Source organism: Mytilus californianus, unplaced genomic scaffold, assembly GCF_021869535.1.
Source record: "Mytilus californianus isolate M0D057914Y unplaced genomic scaffold, xbMytCali1.0.p SCAF_2, whole genome shotgun sequence".
Lineage (NCBI taxonomy): Eukaryota > Metazoa > Mollusca > Bivalvia > Mytilida > Mytilidae > Mytilus > Mytilus californianus.
The window spans coordinates 80,605,079-80,629,926 of record NW_026262668.1 but is presented as its reverse complement, the minus strand read 5'-3'; the positions used below and the strand labels follow the sequence as shown (position 1 = coordinate 80,629,926).

Sequence of the window (24,848 nt, the reverse complement as noted above, 5' to 3'; positions counted from 1 at the left end):
GACCAATGAACCATGAACATGAGGTCAACATCAGATGAACCATGCCAGACAGACATGTACACCTTACAATCAATCTATGCATTAAATATAGTTGACTTATTGCTTATAGTATCTAAGAAACAAACTTTCAATTTCTATACGGAAACTCCATACTAAAATTTACGACAAAAGAGACGATTTTTCATCACTATATTGTTAATTTTCCTTTCTTAGATGGCGATGTTCCTTTGGCTCCATCATATATCCCAACTTGTTCGTTATGCCCGTGTGTGTAGTGATGTCATAGATTTTAACGAACGCATCACTGGTAAATTATTAAGTTAGGGATTTCGTTACCATAAATTACATAAAACATTTACTAAATTCTTTCATAGATATACAAAGATTTGATATGTAAATTTGGCTGTACCTGTAGAAAACTTATTAAAAAACGGTATTTCACATCCTAAATTTTACGGAAATCACTTTGTCATCCGTGTAAACTCATCAAACATTTAAACAAACTTATTAGTAAAGGTTATCTTATTAATGTTGCACCGGTAATAAGATCTTTGAATATTGTTTGAATTGGCACTAACATCGATTTTGTCATCAACTAATCAAAACATAACTAAATTTGTATTCTTTTCAAAGTTTTATTTGGGGGGCTGTATAAATAAACATCAACGTTTATTTTCTATTTAGAGATTGCTTTATCTATATATAACATGATACATATTTATTATAAGGTTAAATCCTATATATCCTACTGCCTGTCGTTACTTTTATTTTGGCATTGCACAAGTCATGTCTTCTTTGACTGTCCATGGCGTTAAACACTAAATCCCTGGGATTTGTTTTAATTGATTTTAGTCTCTGATGCATGATTTTTTATTATTAATTGTTTTTGGCTTTTAACTAGCTTTCAGTAACTGAGAGTACTCTCAAATCGCACTTTCATGTTAATTTGATCTGTTGACACAATTTGTAATGTATTTTTGTTATTCAATGATTACTTATTTGGTGTTATATCTCGTCTCACCATTTTTAATATGTACCACCTTTGATAAGTATTTAGTATGACGATAAATTTTCACTTCTGTACTCGTACAGTGAACAACAAATTTATTTATTTTGAAAAAATATTTCCATACTCCTAACAACAAAATTATCATATTTAAATTTACATGTGTACATTATTTTATTGTCTTTTTGACATTGTTCTACAACTTTTTCATTAATATTGTCTCATAGATCAAACTTATTCGTTCAGTGTAAGTTTACCTGTTTTTGTTTATGTCTTTTTGATCGAGTTAAGCCATTTCAATTGATATTTTATAGTGTGTCTTATGTTGTAATGTTACACTACAGTTTCAGGTTAGGGTGAAGGTTGGCCCCTGTTAAAACGTTTAAACCCGCTGCATTTGTATGCACCTGTCCTTAGTCAGGAGCCTGTTGTTCAGTGGTTGTCGTTTGTTGATGTGGTTCATAAGTGTTTATTGTTTCTCGTTTTTTATATGGATTAGACCGTTGGTTTTCTGGTTTGAATCGTTTTACACTAGTCATCATGGGGCCCTTAATAGCTTGCTGTTCGGTGTGAGCCAAGGTTCCGTGTTAAAGGCCGTACTTTGAACTATAATTGTTTACTTTTAACACATTGTGACTTGGATGGAGAGTAGTCTCATTGGCACTCATACCACATCTTCTTATTCATATTAACCATGAAAATTTAACATTGACCAATGAACCATGAAAATGAGGTCAAGGTCAGATGATACCTGCTCGACAGACATACACCTTAAAACCATTCCATACACCAAATATTGCTTACAGTTTAAGAAAAACAGACCAAAACACAATAAATTGCTTCGCTGAGCGCAGCTGTATACGACCGCAGATGTCCAACCCTGAAAAGCTGGGGCCAAAATGGACACAATATTCATGCTTGATACAGGTCTGAATTTGGATTGTAATTAAATTTTGGACACATAATAGGTTTCTGACACAGAATAACTGTAGTCAAAGAACTTCAAATTGGTTATATGATTTGAATTTATATTCAATTTTTTGCTTTTGTGCAATACACTATGCGAATTGACCCCCCCCCCTCAAAAAAAAAAAAAATTTACCCCTTTTATTTGCATTTGTGCAATACACTATGCTGTTGAATATTAACCCCCCAAACAAAAATATTTGAAGAAATTTTCTTTTAATTTCTGAAATCTGAAATGAGAAAGATTGTCTACCTCCAATTTTTTTCACCTCCCCTCTTTCCCTTATTCCAAAAAATAATTCTTTCCCTCAAGTTATGGTCAGTTTCTCAGACAATCATCATTTCTTAATACATAATTTACAAGCAGTGTAAGGGAGGTAATCAAACATTGTTATTTAAATTGATTTGGATTACCTCCCTTACACTGCTTTTAAATTGTCTCAATTGTCCTTTAAACAGAAAAACCATTGTTTTTCCCCTTTTTTTGCCCCTAATTCCTAAATGGTTTGAGCCATAACCCCACAAAGTCAATCCTAACCATCCCTTTGTAGTATGGAAACTTGTGGTATAATTTCAGAGAGATTCATACACTTTTAAAACAAGTTATTGTCTGGAAACTACAAAAATGCTTATTTGGCCCCTTATTCCTAAACAGTTGGGACCATAACCCCCAAAATCAATCCCAACCTTCCTTTAGTGGTTATAAACCTTGTGTGAAAGTTTTATTGATTTCTATTTACTTATATTAAAGTTATTATCCGGAAACCATCTGTCTTCAGACGACACTGAAGACGACAAGGTGATACCAATATACGACGAAATTTTTTTTAATTTTTGCGGTCGTATAAAAACTTAACACTGAACAATGAATTGTGAAAATGAGGCCAAGGTCAAATACAACCTGCAAAAACTGACATGTACATCTTAAAATATTTCCATACACCAAATATAGTTGACCTATTGCAAATAGTATTAGAAAAAAAGACCAAAACACAAAAACTTAACTTAAACCACTGAACCATGAAAATGAGGTCAAGGTCAGATGACACCTGCCAGTTGGACATGTACAACTTACAATCATACACCAAATATAGTAGACCTATTGCTAATAGTATCTGATATATGGACTTGACCACGAAAAACTGTTTATGAAATGAGGTCGAGGTCAGATGGAAACTGTCTGACAGGCCTGAGGACCTTGCAAGAAATTAACATTACAAAAAATCTTAACCTTTTTTTTTTCAAGTAGTCACTGAACCATGAAAATGAGGTCAAGGACAATGGACATATGACAGATGGAAACTTCATAACATAAGGCATCTATATACAAAGTATGAAGCATCCAGGTCTTCCACCTTCTTAAATATAAAGCTTTTAAGTAATTAGTTAATGCCGCCACCGCCAGATCACTATCCCTATGTCAAGCTTTCTGAGACTTTTGTCGCAGGCTCGACAAAAATGACAAATGGTCATCATTCTGATTGTTCAAGTTTTGGATATTCATCTGTCATATACATGTATATATTTGGGTCAATACTTGCAAATATGAAAGCTTCCAGACGCTTAGAAGTTACTTTTGCAGGCAATTTTACAAATAACACAAGAAATTACTCTCTTATTTTATTAATTTATTCCTTGACAGCAAATTTTCTGACAGGGTACAGACGTTCCTTGCGCTGTTGTTTAGCTGTCTTTATGGAAAGTTCATAACTGTTGAGGGCTCTCCTCATGGCTCTTGTCTTTTTTGGACGCAAGTCCTTTGGCTTGTGGCGTTTTGTCTTGTAGAACTTCCTCAGATTTTCTTTTTGAGTCTGGTGCATCACTGTTAAGACACGAGCAATTGATTTACGCACCACTCGACTGAAAGAAAACACATACTTATTATAAACTCATCAATAAAATGGTTTCATTACTTTACTATTAGAATTTAAAATAGTTTCTATATACACAGTCTAACTATGTCTGCCTACTTGCAATGGCAAGAGATTATTACCAATCTGAAGAAAAAATCAAAAAAATCATCCACACAAAGGATTAAACATATTATGGCATTTTGAAACATTTACCTGATCATATGCTTAATTCTAATTACACTTTATAACACTCATTCATATAATATATTAACAAACCAAGAGATAAAGTGCTTCCATTAACGTAATACTTATACAGTTTTATAAAGGTTTTGTTTGTCCAAGTTAGTTGTAAAATAAGAATTGATGATATAGCAGATCATTAAAAAATATTTTCAGTGTAAGCGACCATAAGCCTAGACGGTGAGAGGATAAATAAATTGTTATTCAAGTTTTCATTATAAAGCAAAACAGGAGTAAAATGAATGTGTTATCTCTTAACTATTAACCTCTGGTATGATTCAGAGTTTTGTAAATCTAGACTAGACTATCAGAAAAAAGTGAAATAACAAAAATACTGAACTCCAGAAAAAATTCAAAACAAAAAGTCTCTTAATAACAAATGGCAAAATCAAAGCTCAAATGAATGGAAATCACTTGTCATATTCCTGACTTGGTACAGGCATTTCCTTCTGTAGAAAATGGTGGATTAAACCTGGTTATATAGCTTGTTAAACCTCTCACTTGTATGACAGTCGCTTAAAATAAAATTCCCAAAAGAGAACTACTTTTCCAAGAAATTCATTACAAAAGGTAAGTAAACTGAATCAGGCCTATCGATCCAATGTTTTATTATTCAACATTTTTGTTCAGATAGAAACATTTCATCATATACAGTTTATTTTCTCTCTATTCTCAAGATATTTGATAAGGCAACAAAATAAATAATGATAGCATCATGGAAGATTCTGGCCTTCAGTGTGGGATGTTAATAGTTCAATCCTAAACTAAGTCATACTAAAGACTTAAAAGTAAGAACTAGTTTTCACCATTTGAAGATCAGAACATAGTAAATTACTTGAAATGACGAGAGTTGACTATAACTAGTTTCTGACAAATGATCTGTAGGTGTTAGCCACAGATCTTGGCTAGTTTCTGTCCAATTTAAAATAAATGCAGCATTAATCTATAAAGGGCTAAAAAAATGGAAGTAAAGGCAAGAGCTAAGTAAACTGAATCAGGCCTATCGATCCAATGTTTTATTATTCAACATTAATGTTCAGATAGAAACATTTCATCATATACAGTTTATTTTCTCTCTATTCTCAAGATATTTGACAAGGCAACAAAATCAATAATGATAGCATCATGGAAGAATTCTGGCCTTCAGTGTGACTGTTATAAGTTCAATCCTAAACTTAGTCATACTAAAGACTTAAAAGTAGGACTTTCTTTTCACCATTTAAAGATCAGAACATAGTAAATTCCTTGAAATGACTAGTTAACTGTAGCTAGTGTCTGTCTGATTTAAAGAAATGCAGCATTAATCTATAAAGGGCTGAAAAATTGGAAGTATTAGTAAAGGCAAGAGCTTAGTAAACTGAATCAGGCCTATCGATCCAATGTTTTAGTATTCAACATTTTTGTTCAGATAGAAACATTTCATCATATACAGTTTATTTTCTCTCTTTTCTCAAGATATTTGATAAGGCAACAAAAAAATGATAGCATCATGGAAGAATTCTGGCCTTCAGTATGGGATGTTATAAGTTCAATCCTAAACTTAGTCATACTAAAGACTTAGTAGGAATTAGTTTTCACCATTTGAAGATCAGAACATAGTAAATGCCTTGAAATGACGAGTTAACTGTAACTAGTTTCTGACAGAAATATACTGTTGGTGTTAGCCACAGATCTTGGCTAGTTTCTGTCTAATTTAAAATAAACTGCTTCGCTAAGCGCAGCTGGATACACCCGCAGAGGTCCAACCCTGAACAGTTGGGGCAAAAATGGAAACAATATTCATGCTTGACACAGGTCTGAATTTGGATTGTAATTAAATATTTGACATATTATAGGTTTCTGAATAAATGTAGTCAAAGAACTTGAAATTGGTTATATGAATTCAATTTATATTCAATTAAAGATTTCTTGCTGTTGTGCAATGCACTGTGCTGTTGCGCAATGCTTAGTTCTGTTGTCAGACTATAAACAAATAAAATCTTTTAACTCGGAAACCTAAATTCGAAAATTTATAAAAATCAAAAGGGAGCTTACAAAAATAGATATAAACAATTTACCAAAGTTTTCGTAAAAAATGCTGAAAGCAGTTTTGAGTTATTGTCCAAAAACTGGAAAATCCCCCTTTTTGTAATGAATAAAACCCCATAAATCGGAAACGTAGTCTAAAATTTATAAAAATCAAAAGGGAGCTCATGTCGATAGAAATAAACAATTCATCAAAGTTTCTTGCAAATTGGTGATATTGTTATTGAGTTATTGTCTGAAAACTGGAAAATCCCCCCTTTCATAATGAATACAACCCAAAACTCGAAAACAGTAAAACCGAAATTTATAAAAAACGAAAAGGAGCTCACAACAATAGATATAAACAATTCACAAAATTTTCATGCAAATTGGTGAAATTGTTTTTGAGTTATTGTCCGAAAAGTGGAAAATCCCCCCTTTTTTAATGAATAAAACCCCAAAACTCAGAAACAGTAAATACGAAATTTATAAAAAACGAAACGGAGCTCACGTCAATAGATATAAACAATTCACCAAAGTTTCATGCATATTGGTTGAAGAGTTTTTGAATTAATGTCCGACATGTTGACGACGGACGGTCAACGGTATACCATAATACGTGCCGTAAACGGGCGTATAAAAAAATGCAGGATCCATTTATAATGAGCTAAAATAAATGGAAGTACAGGCAAGAGCAAAGTAAACTGAATCAGGCCTATCGATCCAATGTTTTATTATTCAACATATTTGTTCAGATAGAAACATTTCATCATATACAATTTATTTTCTATCTTTTCTCACGATATTTGATAAGGCAACAAAATAATGATAGCATCATGGAAGAATTCTGGCCTTCAGTATGGGATGTTATAAGTTCAATCCTAAACTTAGTCATACTAAAGACTTAGTAGGAATTAGTTTTCACCATTTGAAGATCAGAACATAGTAAATGCCTTGAAATGACGAGTTGACTATAACTAGTTTCTGACAGAAATATACTGTTGGTGTTAGCCACAGATCTTGGCTAGTTTCCATCTAATTTTAAAAAAATGCAGCATCCAATAATAAAGGGCTAAAAAAATGGAAGTACAGGCAAGAGCAAAGTAAACTGAATCAGGCCTATCGATCCAATGTTTTATTATTCAACATATTTGTTCAGATAGAAACATTTCATCATATACAGTTTATTTTCTCTCTTTTCTCAAGATATTTGGTAAGGCAATGAAATAATGATAGCATCATGGAAGAATTCTGGCCTTCAGTATGGGATGTTATAAGTTCAATCCTTAACTAAGTCATACTAAAGACTTAAAAGTAGGACTTTCTTTTCACCATTTAAAGATCAGAACATAGTAAATTCCTTGAAATGACTAGTTAACTGTAGCTAGTGTCTGTCTGATTTAAAGAAATGCAGCATTAATCTATAAAGGGCTGAAAAATTGGAAGTATTAGTAAAGGCAACAGCTAATTAAACTGAATCAGGCCTATCGATCCAATGTTTTTATATTCAACATTTTTGTTCAGATAGAAACATTTCATCATATACAGTTTATTTTCTCTCTTTTCTCTAATAATGATAGCATCATGGAAGAATTCTGGCCTTCAGTGTTGGATGTTATAAGTTCAATCCTAGACTACTGGGTAAGTCATACAAGAGACTTGAAAGTAGGAATTTCTTTTCACCATTTAAAGATCAGAATATAGTAAATTCCTTGAAATGACTAGTTAACTGTAGATAGTGTCTGTCTTATTTAAAGAAATGCAGCATTAATCTATAAAGGGCTAAAAAAATTGGAAGTAAAGGCAAAAGGTAAGTAAACTGAATCAGGCCTATCGATCCAATGTTTTATTATTCAACATTTTTGTTCAGATAGAAACATTTCATCATATACAGTTTATTTTCTCTCTTTTCTCAAGATATTTGGTAAGGCAATGAAATAATGATAGCATCATGGAAGAATTCTGGCCTTCAGTATGGGATGTTATAAGTTCAATCCTAAACCAAGTCATACTAAAGACTTAAAAGTAGGACTTTCTTTTCACCATTTAAAGATCAGAACATAGTAAATTCCTTGAAATGACTAGTTAACTGTAGCTAGTGTCTGTCTGATTTAAAGAAATGCAGCATTAATCTATAAAGGGCTGAAAAATTGGAAGTATTAGTAAAGGCAACAGCTAAGTAAACTGAATCAGGCCTATCGATCCAATGTTTTTATATTCAACATTTTTGTTCAGATAGAAACATTTCATCATATACAGTTTATTTTCTCTCTTTTCTCTAATAATGATAGCATCATGGAAGAATTCTGGCCTTCAGTGTTGGATGTTATAAGTTCAATCCTAGACTACTGGGTAAGTCATACAAGAGACTTGAAAGTAGGAATTTCTTTTCACCATTTAAAGATCAGAATATAGTAAATTCCTTTAAATGACTAGTTAACTGTAGATAGTGTCTGTCTTATTTAAAGAAATGCAGCATTAATCTATAAAGGGCTAAAAAAATTGGAAGTAAAGGCAAAAGGTAAGTAAACTGAATCAGGCCTATCGATCCAATGTTTTATTATTCAACATTTTTGTTCAGATAGAAACATTTCATCATATACAGTTTATTTTCTCTCTATTCTCAAGATATTTGATAAGGCAACAAAATCAATAATGATAGCATCATGGAAGAATTCTGGCCTTCAGTGTGACTGTTATAAGTTCAATCCTAAACTAAGTCATACAAAAGACTTAAAAGTAGGACTTTCTTTTCACCATTTAAAGATCAGAACATAGTAAATTCCTTGAAATGATGAGTTAACTGTAAGGCCAAATTAAAGTCTATGTGTGGTTCCAGTTACTGATCGACCCTAGTTTAAACCCCCTGACCCTAGAACTTTTTTTTCCATTTCTGAAAAATATTTTTCAAACGATCCCATTTTGTGGAATGTTAATTTAAATAATTAAATTCACAAACCTTCTGTTATCTGAATTTCCATTAGAAAAATCCACTATGACTATAATGCAACAAAATTAACTAAAAACGTAACATATCTGTTTATTTGACAACCAAACATATGGAAAATGACGAACTTCGGGTAGGGACGTGTATAATACTTGAATCCAACTCGGTAAACACACGATTTTTTTCCAGATTTTGACAATCCAATATAAAAAAAAAAAAAAAAATTAAATAAAAATTGCCGACCTACCGACCCTATTTTTTTTTTCAGGATGTAACTGGAACCACACATACTTTTATTTGGCCTAACTAGTTTCTGACAGAAATGTTCTGTTTGTGTTAGCCACAGATCTTGGCTAGTTTCTGTCTTATTTAAAGAAATGCAGCATCCATTTATAAAGGGCTAAAAAATTGGAAGTAAAGGCAAGAGCTAAGTAAACTGAATCAGGCCTATCGATCCAATGTTTTATTATTCAACATTTTTGTTCAGATAGAAACATTTCATCATATACAGTTTATTTTCTCTCTATTCTCAAGATATATGATAAGGCAACAAAATCAATAATGATAGCATCATGGAAGAATTCTGGCCTTCAGTGTGGGATGTTAATAGTTCAATCCTAAACTAAGTCGTACTAAAGATTTAAAAGATGGAATTTCTTTTCGCCAATTAAATATCAGAACATAGTAAATTCCTTGTTAACTATAACTAGTTTCTGACAGAAATGTACTATTGGCAGGGTTTGAAATTGGTGGTTGTCCACTCGCCATTTGGGAGTTTTTTTTTTATGTGGTCTCATCAATATGTAATTTGTTAGCCCACATGGTGAGTGCACTCTGAAAATTATTATTATTAAAATTGCAAGATGTTGTGTGTATTTCACAGAAAACTCTAATGTTTCCTATATTGTATCTACTCAAATGAACAATAACCTGCCAGTTTAAAAACTAATACGTTTTTTGGAAGCCTGGGATCCTAGATCATTATTAGACTGACAAGAACTTGAGATTGGGCCAGGATCACCTGATCACAGGCTCCATTTTCACAACTTGATTTCATATTGAAGTTAATGAGGTTCAAATAGGAAAATCCGTATTTATTCAATTGTGACACATATATTTTTGTCCTAGTTTTAAATGAAATTAGCTCCTAGATGAGTGCCCTATATGCCTGATTTTAGCACAGGCCTCTACAATAACTTTTTTTTCAACTTGTCCAGTAGGACAAGTACATTACAAAACTTACTTGTCCGAATGAAATTGTAACTTGTCCAACAAAAATCTTAATAATAACCTTTTTGCATTTTAAGTTGATTCAAGGAACAAAATGAATTAAAACAATAGAACAGAATTTGATTTATATCTTTTGAAATACCTTTTAAAAATATGAGTCGAGAACAACTGAATCTAGTCATGTCACAGGACTTAGTTTCTAGTTTTCATCAATGCCAAAGTCTCATCAGACTCTACACATGAGGCACCGTCTGAAAGGCCTGTCAATTTCCACTCATTGGATTTGTATCCTGGTTTTTTAAGTTGACAAAAGTTTATTCAAATGCAATCGATGAAAAAAAGAAGATGAGGTATGATTGCCAATGAGACTACTCTCTGCAAGAGACCAAATGACACAGAAATTAATAACTATAGGTCACCGTATTGCAAGTATTGTTTTTTTTTCTATATATGATCAAATATGATTTGGGAATTTTATGGTAAATAATTACGGTATGGTATTTATTATAAAGCAACAGAATAAGGTAGGAAAACGAGGTTCTGATTTGTCTTGGTCCCGAAATGTCTCCTGTCTCCTGCGTTGCCAAACTGTCTATTAATCATGTCTATTAAATATGTCTCCTACGGTGCCAAACTATCTATTAAATTTGGAGCCAAATCCTTTCCGAGCTGGTGATGAACTGTCTTGTAAAGTTATCTTAACTACAAAGTGCATCTCTGATTCGGATCAGTAAGACTGGTTTCCGAGAATAGTATACCTTTTACCTGTTAAAAAGTACCTGACAAAGAACCAGTTTTAAATTATCATTGCAAGTAAACATGTCAAATTAATACTTGTATTCTTTTCTTGTTTTTTGTTTATAATTACTTTGTTCATCAAAGTTGGATTAAATTTATTTTCTGCATAATAATTTAACTTGTCCCGTCGGACAAGCTTGATATAGCTTTTACTTGTCCGACCTTTTTTTCCTCTGGTACCGGACAATCGGACAAGCGTTATTGTCGAGCCCTGTAGCACATGTTGTTCCTTGATCAATTATCTTCAAAACAGTGTCTCAGATTTCCAAAAACATCAATAGAACAAATTTTATACCCAATTAAATTTAGTGATTTCTTACGAATTAAGGTTGCAAATTTAATTTAAAGGGAAAATTCGCGATTTTTCACTTTTCATCTTATTATGTTCATAATACCATAAAAAACATATTTACCAAGTTTTATCTGGATATGAACACTAATAAAGAAGAAAATTGGGAATTAATAATTTAATTTATTCCAACTTCCTGACTTATGTGACGTAGTTTAAGTCTTTTTGCATGCCGGGAGTGAATAAATCTCGTTGTAAGTCTTGTTCGTTAATCATCTAATAACGCGATTAAAAGCGCATCGACGACTTTTGGCGTAGCTATTAACCAACTAATAATTAAGAAAGTAAAGTGATCCGCCGTGCAACTTTCAAAATTAAAATGTACAATTTATATTTAAAGGATTTCTGATATGATTATAGTAATAAAAGTAAATCATACAATAGAATATATTTTCATGAATTTTTTTCCGACGGATATTTTGAACAAACATATATAACTGATATTGTTTTACAAATGCATGTTTGTATTCTCACCTGAAGGCTTTTACTTCAGTCTAGTACTGTGTAAATACAATGTGTATTGTACTGTGACACTAAGTGACCACCTGTTGAATGCGTGGTTAAATTCAAGGTAATTAAAAGATTAGCATTCTGTAACTCTATTCTTTTGATCTTCACTCAGTGAATTTTAGCCAACACGGTTCACCGTTACAGGTGTGAACAACAGTTCGTATGAATGATAAAAACATTAATTATTTGGGGAGGAATATGGTGGCAAAATACCTGAATCGCCGTTATATACATGTATATCTTTTATATTTTGCGTAAGCTTAATTTTAAAATAGATAGGTGAGTATTTTGTTGTAACATCGAAATTCTGAATTACTTTCTATTAAATAATTTTACAAATAAAAATGGCCCACGAAAACGAGCGTATAAACCAAACACTGTACTTACTTTTTCAAACTATCATGGGTATTAACCGTGAATGTTTCAATGTTTAGAGAAAATTATCGCGGTTACATGATTAATATAGCTTGGTCCGTCCACACCGATCTACATTTACCTAATCGGGAATGCCCTTATTAAAATATTTAAAATCTCACAACGTATACATACTTTAGCTATTTGACCAACGATGTTTAAAAAAAATAACAGAATCAATCTAACGTCAACTTTCCTTTTTTGAATGGAGACAGACCGGAGGAATCAATTTTCAATGTGCTTTATATCTTGTACCTTTGCAAGACTTATTATTCATTCATAAACCCACTTTATACCAGAGACATATATGTCAGTCTTAACTGACAAGAATACACCTTAAGTGGACAAGCAGTATTTTCTTTAAGTTTCTGTGATTTAATACTAAGAAAGAAAAAAATCCCGAAATTAATTTGATACTTTGATACTCAATATTTTTCCTGGAAAATATTCATGTCCTCGTTTGGTCTGAAAATAAGATAAGAATTTGGTATACAGAACATGTGTGAATGTCATAAAACCTTGTTATATCAGAAACCATTATAAATGTGAACCTGTATACGCAAGACCTCATGGGACGTCACCTAACCACATACAGGTAATATACAAGTAGCTCTGTTATACCCGGAAATGTCAAGGTAAATCACTACCGATACGATTGTACCAATGCAAAGAAAATTCTGATGATTGTGAAGCATGACCATTCATGATTTTAGAGGAGTCTTAGGTAGAAATTGCCGGTACGATTTAAATTCTGACTATATTTTTTTTCTCTCAATTTAAATCACTGAACTTAAAAAAAAAAAAAGAAACATACGCCCAAGATCAGAATTCTTCATGTAAATTCATAAATACAACGTTCTTATTTTGTAACTTTCGATATACTTCACCCCCAACCACCGCCCCCTCCCAACCTGGGAACAGTATATCTAACATTACATTGTTTGTGTACCTGCCCAAATAAAAAAAAAAGATGAAAAAAGAAAGAGATGAACGGTAAGTCACATCAGATTCAAATATTTATATGGTTGATTGTCGTTAACTAGAGATGTAAAGTTACATGTCTCTGCGTTAACTTATAAGAATGACAGGAAAGTATATACTTGAAATAGATTTATGATGAATAATATGCAACTGCAGCACCCCTTTTTATCAAAGTGTACATGCATGTATTTTAATGACTGTCCGTTATTTCGATTAAGAATGACAATTGTACGTGAAATTCTATAGTTGCCAGTGAGACTTATTTTTACCAGATATGCGACTTTTCGTATTTATATTTTCTCTTATATAACTCTCATTTAATATTTTATGCATAAGTGCAATATTAGGAATGGTTTATCCCCCCTCCCTTTTAAGCTAACTAAATAAACTAATCAACCTTCTAGCTGACCAGACGTTAACACATCTACTATCAGTCAATTCGGAGTGAAGTTTCTTTATTTCTTCAAATAAGCTTTTTGGGGATCATTAGTGTACGTCCAGTGGCATATATATTACATGCATGTCGGAACAGGAAAATTGACATGAGGTATAATAGAACCATGTTCACATTATTACATTATTATATATAATACACAACCATTGAGATGATGACGGCTTTCTTAAACTGTTCAAAATAATCTTATGGAAATAAAAATCTGTGATTTTACTATGTGCATAACTTTGATGAACCAAAGCAAGTTAGATATAAATAAATAAAATAAATAAAATAAATAAAATAAATAAAATAAATAAAATAAATAAATAATTATTTTATTATAGTGTCACATATTTGATCAAACAATATATATATACAACAATTCATAATAAAAACAGAGATCAAATATCCAGCCTTAGAATAGACTTATGAGACACTTAGATATCGACCTGTATTTAAATCAGATTGGTTTTGGATGTTTCTCTCGTATATTCAATATACATGTAAATATTCTAAATTGCGACTATCTATAGTTCCGTAACCTTCTATCTAGGCGTATAATCCAATGATCGACAAGTGCGTACATTTTGTTAAATCAATATTTGTACGTTTCAAAATGTCCATAATTATTGACAACGAGTAATTACTTACATTTTCCCCAATTTACGTTTGGAAAATATGTAAATATATTTTTATTTTATCAAATCTTTTTTTGGAATTATTTAGATTTTCATAAATGTTCTTTTACACCATAAATGTTATTTATAAACAAGCGTATGAGTTTAGTCATATATATAATGGCTATTATATCTATGGTTTAGTAAAGACTAGCATATCACTATCGGACACGCAAGACAAAGATGTATATTCACCTGGTAGTTTCAAAATGGAAAGTTACAAGTTATCGGCCGTGTACACTTCTCAATACCCTCAGAGGTGAAGTGATGCACGAACTTGCTTTATGTAATTGTGTAATAAGAGTTTTCAAGCCCGACAGGAAATCGCTTGAATACCTGGACGTGTCAACTCACAATACCTCTGGGAACAATTCCTTTAGCAATGCTGGTGATCAGATAAGGGAAGGTCCGAATTTATTTAAATAAGATTATTACATAAATGAATTATGAACACACTAGATTTTCGAAAACATTTTTACACGGAACACTTAATTTATCACTTTGAACTTTTTAACTAATTTCCATTAACATTTCCTGTTTCAAAAACTTAGTAAAAAAAAAACAGTTTCAAAACGACAGACCATAGTACTAGTTATTCAAAAAAAATTATATATAATTACATTTTCCGTATCAAGTTAGTTAGGAAAGGTTGCATGCACAACCATGTCTATTATAATCTTTTTTTGTGACCCGGGAAACTGTTTAGGCTTTCCTTGTCGGGTAAAACAACCCTACGCTTGACAAGATATCGACACTCAATTACGGCTACATTAGGTTACTGCATGTTTTGGTCCTTTGTGGTTTATAGATATATCGTGGTTTCTATTCAGGGATGATGTCAAAATGGCCGCACGCGGAGAAGTGATACTCTAAATTTAAAATCGATGGTGATCTCTTATCTAGCAGAATTAAACTTTAATATTTATGAATTTGTGGTTTTTTATTCATAATCAACATAATATTAATTTTTCATTTTTTTGCGAAGTTTCCCTTTAAGGTTCACGAGAGAAAGAAATACAATAGAAATAAAATGCTTCGCTGAGCGCAGCCAGATACGACGGCAGAGGTCTAACCCTGAACAGTTGGGGCAAGTTTGGACACAATATTCAATCTTGATATGGTCTGAATTTGGATTGTGATCAAATTTTTGACATAATTTAGGTTTCTGACACAATATAAATGTGGTTCAAGATCTTAAAAATGAGAAATGGGACATTTAATTTACCTAGAATGGTCTGATATCCAAAATCTAACAACATGGTTAGATTCAGCATATAAAAAAACACCAAAAATTTAATTTTAGTTGAAATCAAACAAAGTTTAATTTTAGACCCTTCAAACCTTAATATGGACTAATTTGAAAACAGGGCCCAAAATAATAAACTGCTTCGCTGAGTGCAGCTTGATACGCCCGCAGAGGTCCAACCCTGAACAGTTGGGGCAAAAATGGACACAATATTCAAGCTTGATTCAGGTCTGAATTTGGATTGTAATTAAATATTTGACATATTATAGGTTTCTGAATAAATGTAGTCAAAGAACTTGAAATTGGTTATATGAATTGAATTTATATTCAATTAAAGATTTCTTGCTGTTGTGCAATACTTAGTAAATCTGTTGTCAGACTATAAACAAATAAAGTTCAATTAATTCTCAATGTCATATTAGAAATTTATGAAAACAAGCATTCTGAGAGTATTGCATGGCAATACATAGTCCCCTACCGGGTAAACATTCATAATACTGGAACAAACTGCTAACTTGTTCTATAACTTGTCATGGTGTAAACAAAAAGTAAATATCATGTCAATATCTTCAAGCATGACTAAAGACAGTGTGGAAAACTGATTATATGAGTGAAATTTTCAAGTCCAAGGACCATAACTGCACAAAATCAATATACCGAAACAAAAATTTGAACTTGATCTGTAAACTGTCATGATAAAACTATATACCAATTATCAATCAATATCTTATAAGCATGATGAAAAAAAATTAGATATTATTAATAGTTCTCTAATATTAGATATGATGTCATACAGTGTATATCTATTTTCAAATTATAATCAAATATAATTAAAAGTTCCAAATATTTTTTCTTTCATTTGTCACAAACTAATATAGATTTGACTTATCTATAAAATGTCAACAACTTTTATCTACACAATGTAATGTATTGAAATATATACATTAATAACAATAGATTATTATCTAATTAAAGGATTTCTCTTCATAATTGTTTTTTTTAATATATATATAGCATTCAGAAAATTAGTTTATACTAAATAACAAACAAACCTGCCAAAAAATTCTTCAAATAATTTAACAAAGAATGTCTTTTAAAAAATGAGTTATCTCCCTTTGTACAGAGATATGGTTTAACATAGTACTCTAACATTAGAAATGGTCCAGAGTTATGGTCCATAACTCTGGACTAAATCATCAGACCGGAACAAAATTCGAACTTGATCTATAACTTGTCATGATAAAACTATATATCAAATATCAAATCAATATCTTCAAGAACAGAGAAAAAAAGTGTGGAAAGCTGATTTGCCAGACTGACGGATGGACAGACGGACGGACAGAGTGCAAACCTAAAGTCCCCTTCAACTTCGTCGGTAGGGGACTAATAAAAAGGGAGCTTTCATCAATAGATATAAACAATTCACCAAAGTTTCATGAGAATTGGTGACAGCATTTTTGAGTTTTTGTCTGAAAACTGGAAAATCCCCCCTTTTTTTAATGAATAAAACCCTGTAACTCGGAAACGTAAAATCTTAAATTTATAAAAATCCAAAGGGAGCTCATGTCAATAGATATAAACAATTCACCAAAGTTTTATGCAAATTGGTTAAAGCATTTTTGAGTTAATATCCGACATGTTGACGACGGACAGACGGATGGGCAGACGGACAACGGTATACCATAATACGTCCCGTAAACAGGTGTATAAAAAATCTAAATGCACAATAAGATTCAGCATATCATACAGCTGCAATAATTCAGTTTTAGATGAAATAAAACAAAGTTTAATTTTGGACCCTTTTGACCTCAATGTAGACTAATTTAAAAATGGGGCCCAATATCCAAATGAAATGCTCCGCTGGGTGCAGTTTGATACGACCGCAGAGGTCGAACCCTGAACAGTTGGGGCAAGTATGGACACAACATTCAAGCTTGATACAGCACTGAATTTGGATTGTGATTAAATATTTGACACAGCATAGGTTTCTGACACAGAATGAATGTGGTCTAAGAACTTAAATAATTTTAATTTACCTATTCAAACCATATCATTACTATTTGCTTTTATATATAAATCAGAAATAACCAATTTAAAATGGAAAATTTTAAAGAAAAAAAAATCCCTCCCCCAAATTTTTTGAACCCCCTTATGATTCATCACCCCCCAAACTCAATACCAGCCTTCCCTTTGTGGTATGGTACCTTGCAGTACAATTTCAGGGAGATCCATACACTTGAACACAAGTTATTGTCTGGAAACTAGAAAAATTCTTATTTTTGGCCCCTTATTCCTAAACAGTTTGGGCAATTATCCCCAAACTCAATTCCAGCTTTCCCTTTGTGATATGGAACCTTGTAATACAATTTCAGAAAGATCCATACACTTACACACAAGTTATTGTCATGAAACTACAAAAATGCTTGTTTTTTGCCCCTTTTTTTGCCCCTAATTCCTAAAATTTTGAGGCAATTACCCCCAAAATCAATCCCAGCATTCCCCTTGTGATATGGAACCTTGTGGTACAATGTCAGAGAGATCCACACACTGACACACAAGTTATTGTCTGGAAGTTACAAAAATGCTTATTTTTGGCCCCTTATTCCTTAACTGTTGGTAACATAACCCCCAAAATCAATCCCAACCTTCCTTATGTGGTATTGAACCTTATGGTAAAATTTCCTAGAGATCCATTAACTTAAACTAAAGTTAGAGTGCGAAAACCAATGTGTCTTCTGACAACGACGACGACGCCAATGTTATAGCAATATACGAATTTTGCGGTCGTATAAAAATGCTTGTTTTTGGCCCCTAATTCCTTAACTGTTGGTACCATAACCCCCAAAATCAATCCCAACCTTCCTTTTGTGGTATTGAACCGTCTGGTAAAATTTCCTAGAGATCCATTCACTTAAAACAAAAATTATTGTCTGGAAACCAAATTTGTCTTCTGACGACACCGACATCGACGACACCAAACCATTATACGACGCAAAAAATTTGAAACAAGGTTTTGGAGGTCAGACTGTGTTGCTCAAGAATCTTTCGAAAATTTTGGGATGCTATGAATAACAAATAAAATGCTCCGCTGGGCGCAGCTTGATACGACCGCAGAGGTCGAACCCTGAACAGTTGGGCAAGTATGGACACAACATACAAGCTTGATACAGCTCTGAATTTGGATTGTGATTAAATATTTGACACAGCATAGGTTTCTGACACAGAATGAATGTGGTCTAAGAACTTAAACATTTTTAATTTACCTATTATGGTCCAATATCCAAAATCTAAATACATACACGGTTAGATTCAGCATATCAAAGAACCCCAAGAATTCAATTTTTGTTAAAATCAAACTAAGTTTAATTTTAGACCCTTTGGACCTTAATGTAGACCAATTTGAAAACGGGACCAAAAATTAAGAATCTAAATACACGGTTAAATTCAGCATATCAAAGAACCCCAATATTTTAATTTTTGATGAAATCAAACCATATCATTATTATTTGCTTTTATATATAAATCAAAAATAACCAACTTAAAATAGAAAATTTTAAAGGAAAAAAAAAATCCCCCCCCCTATTTTTTGGACCCCCTTATGATTCATCATCCCCAAACTCAATACCATCCTTTCCTTTGTGGTATGGTACCTTATAGTACAATTTCACAGAAATCCATACACTTGAATACAAGTTACATGTATTGTCTGGAAACAAGAAAAATGCTTATTTTTAGCCCCTTTTTGGCCCCTTATTCCTAAATGTTTTGGGCAATTACCCCCAAACTCAATTCCAGCTTTCCCTTTGTGATATGGAACCTTGTAGTACAATTTCAGAAAGATCCATATACTTACACACAAGTTATTGTCATGAAACTAGAAAAATGCTTGTTTTTTGGCCCCCTAATTCCTAAAATTTTTAGGCAATTACCCCCAAAATCAATCCCAGCATTCCCTTGATGATATGGAACCTTGTGGTACAATGTCAGAGAGATCCACACACTGACACACAAGTTATTGTCTGGAAGTTACAAAAATGCTTATTTTTGTCCCCTAATTCCTTAACTGTTGGTACCATAACCCCCAAAATCAATCCCAACCTTCCTTTTGTGGTATTGAACCTTATGGTAAAATTTCATAGAGATCCATTCACTTAAACTAAAGTTATTATGGGAAAACCAATGTGTCTTCGGACGACGACGATGCCAACGTCATACCAATATATGACCGCAAAATTTGTTTGCGGTCTTATAAAAAGCTAATGTCATTCAAATATGGACATCACAATCTAGCCAATAATTACATAATAATCAATTATGTAATAATGAAATTATCCCGCATTTTAAAGATTAATCTTTCTTCTTTCTTTTGGTTCCTCATTTATAAATTTCAGAGCTGGATGAAAGAAATTACATCAGTTTAAAGTTGTCTGATTGGGGGTGAAAAAAACTTTGTATTGTTCTACCTTAATATTAATTTAAGTTGCTTAAATATGTAAAACTTATATATCTTTTAAATAATTCAATTCAACTCAAATCTTTATTGTCATTACACTACGTATACATTTCATAGCATGTGATACAACACTACAAAATGAAAACAAACAATATCAACAAGATCATTCATATACATAATGAAAGTAAATATTTCAAGAGTGCCCGGTCCACAGTTTTATAAACTGTTTTCAAAAGGAAACTTAGCCTAGGTGTCCCAAAATTTGTATTGAGAATCATAATATCATGTATTGGTGCTAGCCATAGCTCTTTGCTAGTTTCTGTCTAATATATTCACATTTATTACAGAATTGTGACAACTTAGAGCTTGACATATTGTATAAACATGTCTTCTTTTAAAAGACTAAACTCTAGATGCAGTCTGTGCCAAACTCTTTTGGTTTCTGTTTGACCGAGAAAAAAAAATCAATTAATTAAGCTTATTGTGTTGTTTGAGTTTTTAAATGGACTGCTTTGTTTTATGATGATATTCATGGTAAAAATTGCATTTCAGGAAAGCAGTTGATAAATTTTATCGGGGATAGCCCCTTGAACATACTTCAAAGAAAACATTTAACCCGAAAGTTTTCATTTCTATCGATCTGTGCACACGCATATCAAAATACAATTATAAGTCACAGCACAGATGGTGAAAACCAGGACATACGATTTGGCAGACTTGCATCTTTTTAATCGATCAGGTCCGTAGGTCTGACAGTGTTTGCCACAGACTGTAGATGTCTTTTGAATAGTTTTGTTGTTATGTTTCTGCCTCATTGACACATCTTCTTTAAATTCATTTTTTAAAGTTGCCTATTCTAACATTACTTACATCTTTGACAACTTTGATGCTGCTCCTCCTGTTACTTTAGCAACTCTAAGTGTAGCAAGCTCCTATAATGTAGAGAAATTTAAAAATTAGTTTGGATCATTAAATTCCGGATTTTAATCTAGAATCTTTCTACTCATTCTAAATATATTTGTCTTAAGGCAGGGTTTTGCACAGGATACTGGGAAAGAAAACCTCAAGAGATTCATACAAATGGACAACCAAGTGCATCATTCTGTTTCCAAAACCTGTCGAATAGGCTGTAAACATATTTCTCCTGCCAACTTACCACATCCTGGTGGAAATCAACATCATAGAGTCCCAAAAAGACAATATCTATTATAATTTCATTCAATCATTGTTGTATGTAAATTTCTGTCAAAGACAATAATTTCTAATTCAAATTCACTTTAAGGTGCTTGTTGATTAAAGTTAGTAATTGTTTGACTGAAGTGTCACTATTTAATTACAGTATACCAAGGAATAAGTTGTTTCGGTCCTACTTACTTTTTTTTTAATTCTTCAAATATATATACAGAATAAACTGCTTCGCTGAGCGCAGCTGGATACGCCCGCAGAGGTCCAACTCTGAACAGTTGGTGCAAAAATGGACACAATATTCAAGCTTGATACAGGTCTGAATTTGGATTGTAATTAAATATTTGACATATTACAGGTTTCTGAATAAATGTAGTCAAAGAACTTGAAATTGGTTATATAAATTGAATTTATATTCAATTAAAGATTTCTTGCTGTTGTGCAATACACTGTGCTGTTGCGCAATACTTAGTAAATCTGTTGTCAGACTATAAACAAATAAAGTTCAATTTCTTCTCAGTCATATTTGAAATTTATTAAAATCAATAGGGAGATTACATCAATAGCTATAAATAATTCACCAAAGTTTCATGAGAACTGCTGAAAGAATTTTTGTGTTATTGTCCAAAAACTGGAAAATCCCTCCTTTTTTAATGAATAAAACCCCATAACTCAGAAATGTAAAATGTAAAATTTATAAAATTTTAAAGGGAGCTTACATCAATAGATATAAACAATTCACCAAAATTTCTTGCAAGTTGGTGAAAGCATTCTTCAGTTATTGTCAGAAAACTGGAAAATCCCCCCTTTTTTAATGAATAAAACCCCAAAACTCGGAAACGGTAAATCTGAAATTTATAAAAAATAAAAGGCAGCTCACGTCAATAGATATTAACAATTCAACAAAGTTTCATGCATATTGGTTAAAGCTTTTTTTAGTTAATGTCCGACATGTTGACGACGGACGGACGGACAGACGGTCAACGGTTTACCATAATACGTCCCGTAAACGGACGTATAAAAAACACATTGTAAACTTGGGTGGATAGTTGTCTCATTGGCAATCATCCCACATTTCCTTAATTTTATATTACATGGCAAATGATTTCAAAAGAGATCTATATACATAAATAAAATTGAATTCACTGGCCTTAATGCCCATAGAAGATTAGCCCCTTCTGATATGATCCACATGTACATTCCCTAGTATTTATACAACCTCAACTCCTCAAGTGGACAACGGATTGACATGTAATAATTTAACTAAATGATTAATACTCTTGCCCGCAAGAATTCTTCACCTCAAAATTAGAAATCATTGATCTCTGACATATGTTCTGCAGTTGCGTAAGATTGTTAGAACCCTGTGATCAGTTTCACAAAAAATCTTACAACATAAGTTGATTGTAAGTCATGAACAATTCAGTATACTCTTAATCAACTTTAGTCGTAAGATTTTTTTTGAAACTGATCACTGGGCTGAAACCTAGAATGGTGGAAGACTAACCTCTGGTTGAATATCAGCCTAGAAAGGTTCAGTTTTACACACTAAATAATTTTTCTCTTTTTTCATTATTTAGTTACTAAATCACCTTACAACAGAGTAAAAAAGAAAACAAAATTCAAATTAATAAAAGGTAGTAACAAAAATATGGACCTCCATAAAGATAGAGAATGGTAGAAATGTGATGTGTAGCTACAGAAACTATATTGACAGGTATCTCTGCTGTGTCACTGTGCTTACCATACTATGGTGCTATAAAAAAATCCTGGGGAGAACAGAGTATTGTTAAATACTGTCAAATTAACTGCATGTCTGTTAAACTAGGGTTGAGAATATTTAATTTCAGCAATAGCTAACCCTTCATGTCTGTTACTGTTCTCACTCTAGCTAGTTTAAGTACCTTTGCCAAAGAGTGGGCAATTAAAAGAAAACACATCCTGGAATATACAAGCACTGCTAATCACAACCCATCCCGTCTTTAGAGCAACTATCAAGGATACTTTCTAAGTTTAAGTAAATTACCATGCCTGAAATACCTTGCAGTTACATCGTCTTTTTTAAACTTACATTTTTCAATTCATCAAGCTGCTTTACAAGCTCATCTTTCTTTTTACCCCTCAATTCCTTGGCTTTGACTTTGGCCTACAAGTTTTAAATAAATGTCTTTAAGAAATTAATGAATATTTTACTTATTTAAGCCATACATGAATGAATGCAAATTTCATGGTTTAAGTTCATTGAATCTTGAATTGAATCCATAAAAAGTCTTAAAGCTAGATCATTAATTAGATCACAATCACTGTATCACTATTTTTTCTACCATTTAAAACTTACAAAAACCTGCATTCAATCCATATATTAACAGTACATACATGTATACATAGAGCATCTGATAAAAATTGTATATTTACTGAAAACAATAAATATTTGTGTTGGTTGACAATTTTTTTGGTTGTTTACCATGTACAACGTATTAATTTATGAATACTGTAAATTCAGAAATGTTTGTGAAATTTATATTTATGGGAATATAGCACGACTGGGTGCGTATCCCAAATTATTAACAACTTACTTTTCCTGAATTAATAGTTAACCTCAAATTTTGGTTGGTCATGTCAAATTTGCAATAATAAATTAATGCTCTCAATAATTTCTGAATTTCAAGTATATAACCAGGAAATAATACATGCAAATGTTCACACAGATCAAAATTTTGTTGCTGGAATATTCATTACATGCTTGTCTTCACAATCTTGGAACTTTTATTTTTTTATATCATCTATGAATTTAAACAGTATTGTATTTTTACTTTGACTCTTTCTTTTCTCGTTTCACATAGTTATCTCCGCTAAGACAGTTTTATCTGTTTTCTCGGACAAAATTTTGTGGCATAAATACAGAAAAATAGTGATGAACCTTATGGGGGATTTTCCTAATAACAGGTGCTGATCAGACTTTTGAAACACTGCATCATATAAACTGAATACTGCAAATTATAACAGAATAAAAGCCTCAAATAAGCCAATATTAAATATACTGATTAAAATCCATAGTATATTGGTTTTACTCATTTACTATTAGCACAACTCCTGCTTCAATACCCACGTAGATATTAACTGATTTTGAGAGGTTGTCAAGCATGTTGATACTAAAATAATGCAAGGACAAGACCAGTTTCGTTTAAAAGGTCCCAAGAGCTTATGTTTTTTATTGTTATATGTAACCGAATCCATATAAAACATTTGCATTCGTATTTAATGTAAGAACGTAAAGTGTAAGAAAGGAAGAACGTGAGTCTTTTGACATTGGGATATGAGAAATATAAGTCAAATTATGTAGAATAGATTATATTTTGTCCTCACGACATTTATTTAACATGTTTTTTAATATCAGTGTGAAAGATGCCGTCGGATTATTTTACATTAAAATTTCTACCATGTTAGCAGAGAGTGCGATTGAAAAAGGCGGAAGTAGAATAGAAAGCTGGTAATCTTTTCAAATATAGATTCGTCCCAAGTATAGTATTTCGGACCTATAATTCAATCCGAT

The 24,848-nt window shown here is 32.1% G+C and overlaps 1 protein-coding gene across 1 annotated transcript; it reads right to left on the bottom strand.

Annotated features, from left to right (window-relative positions):
* Window positions 1-3,579: 3,579 nt before the first annotated feature.
* Window positions 3,580-24,786, bottom strand: LOC127728344 (60S ribosomal protein L35-like). The gene is made up of 4 exons (XM_052235696.1): window positions 24,735-24,786; window positions 23,367-23,441; window positions 20,981-21,042; window positions 3,580-3,832 (listed from the first exon to the last, which is right to left on the bottom strand). The coding sequence occupies exons 1-4, from the start codon at window positions 24,735-24,737 to the stop codon at window positions 3,601-3,603; spliced, it is 372 nt and encodes a 123-aa protein (XP_052091656.1). The 5' UTR covers window positions 24,738-24,786; the 3' UTR covers window positions 3,580-3,600.
* Between the last annotated feature and the right edge of the window lie 62 nt (window positions 24,787-24,848).

Coding starts and splice junctions, on each gene's coding strand:
- LOC127728344 (XM_052235696.1), bottom strand. Junction 21,043..23,366: donor AGCTTGATGAATTGAAAAAT/GTAAGTTTAAAA, acceptor TCTACATTATAG/GAGCTTGCTACACTTAGAGT. Junction 3,833..20,980: donor GCATCAAAGTTGTCAAAGAT/GTAAGTAATGTT, acceptor GTTTTCTTTCAG/TCGAGTGGTGCGTAAATCAA.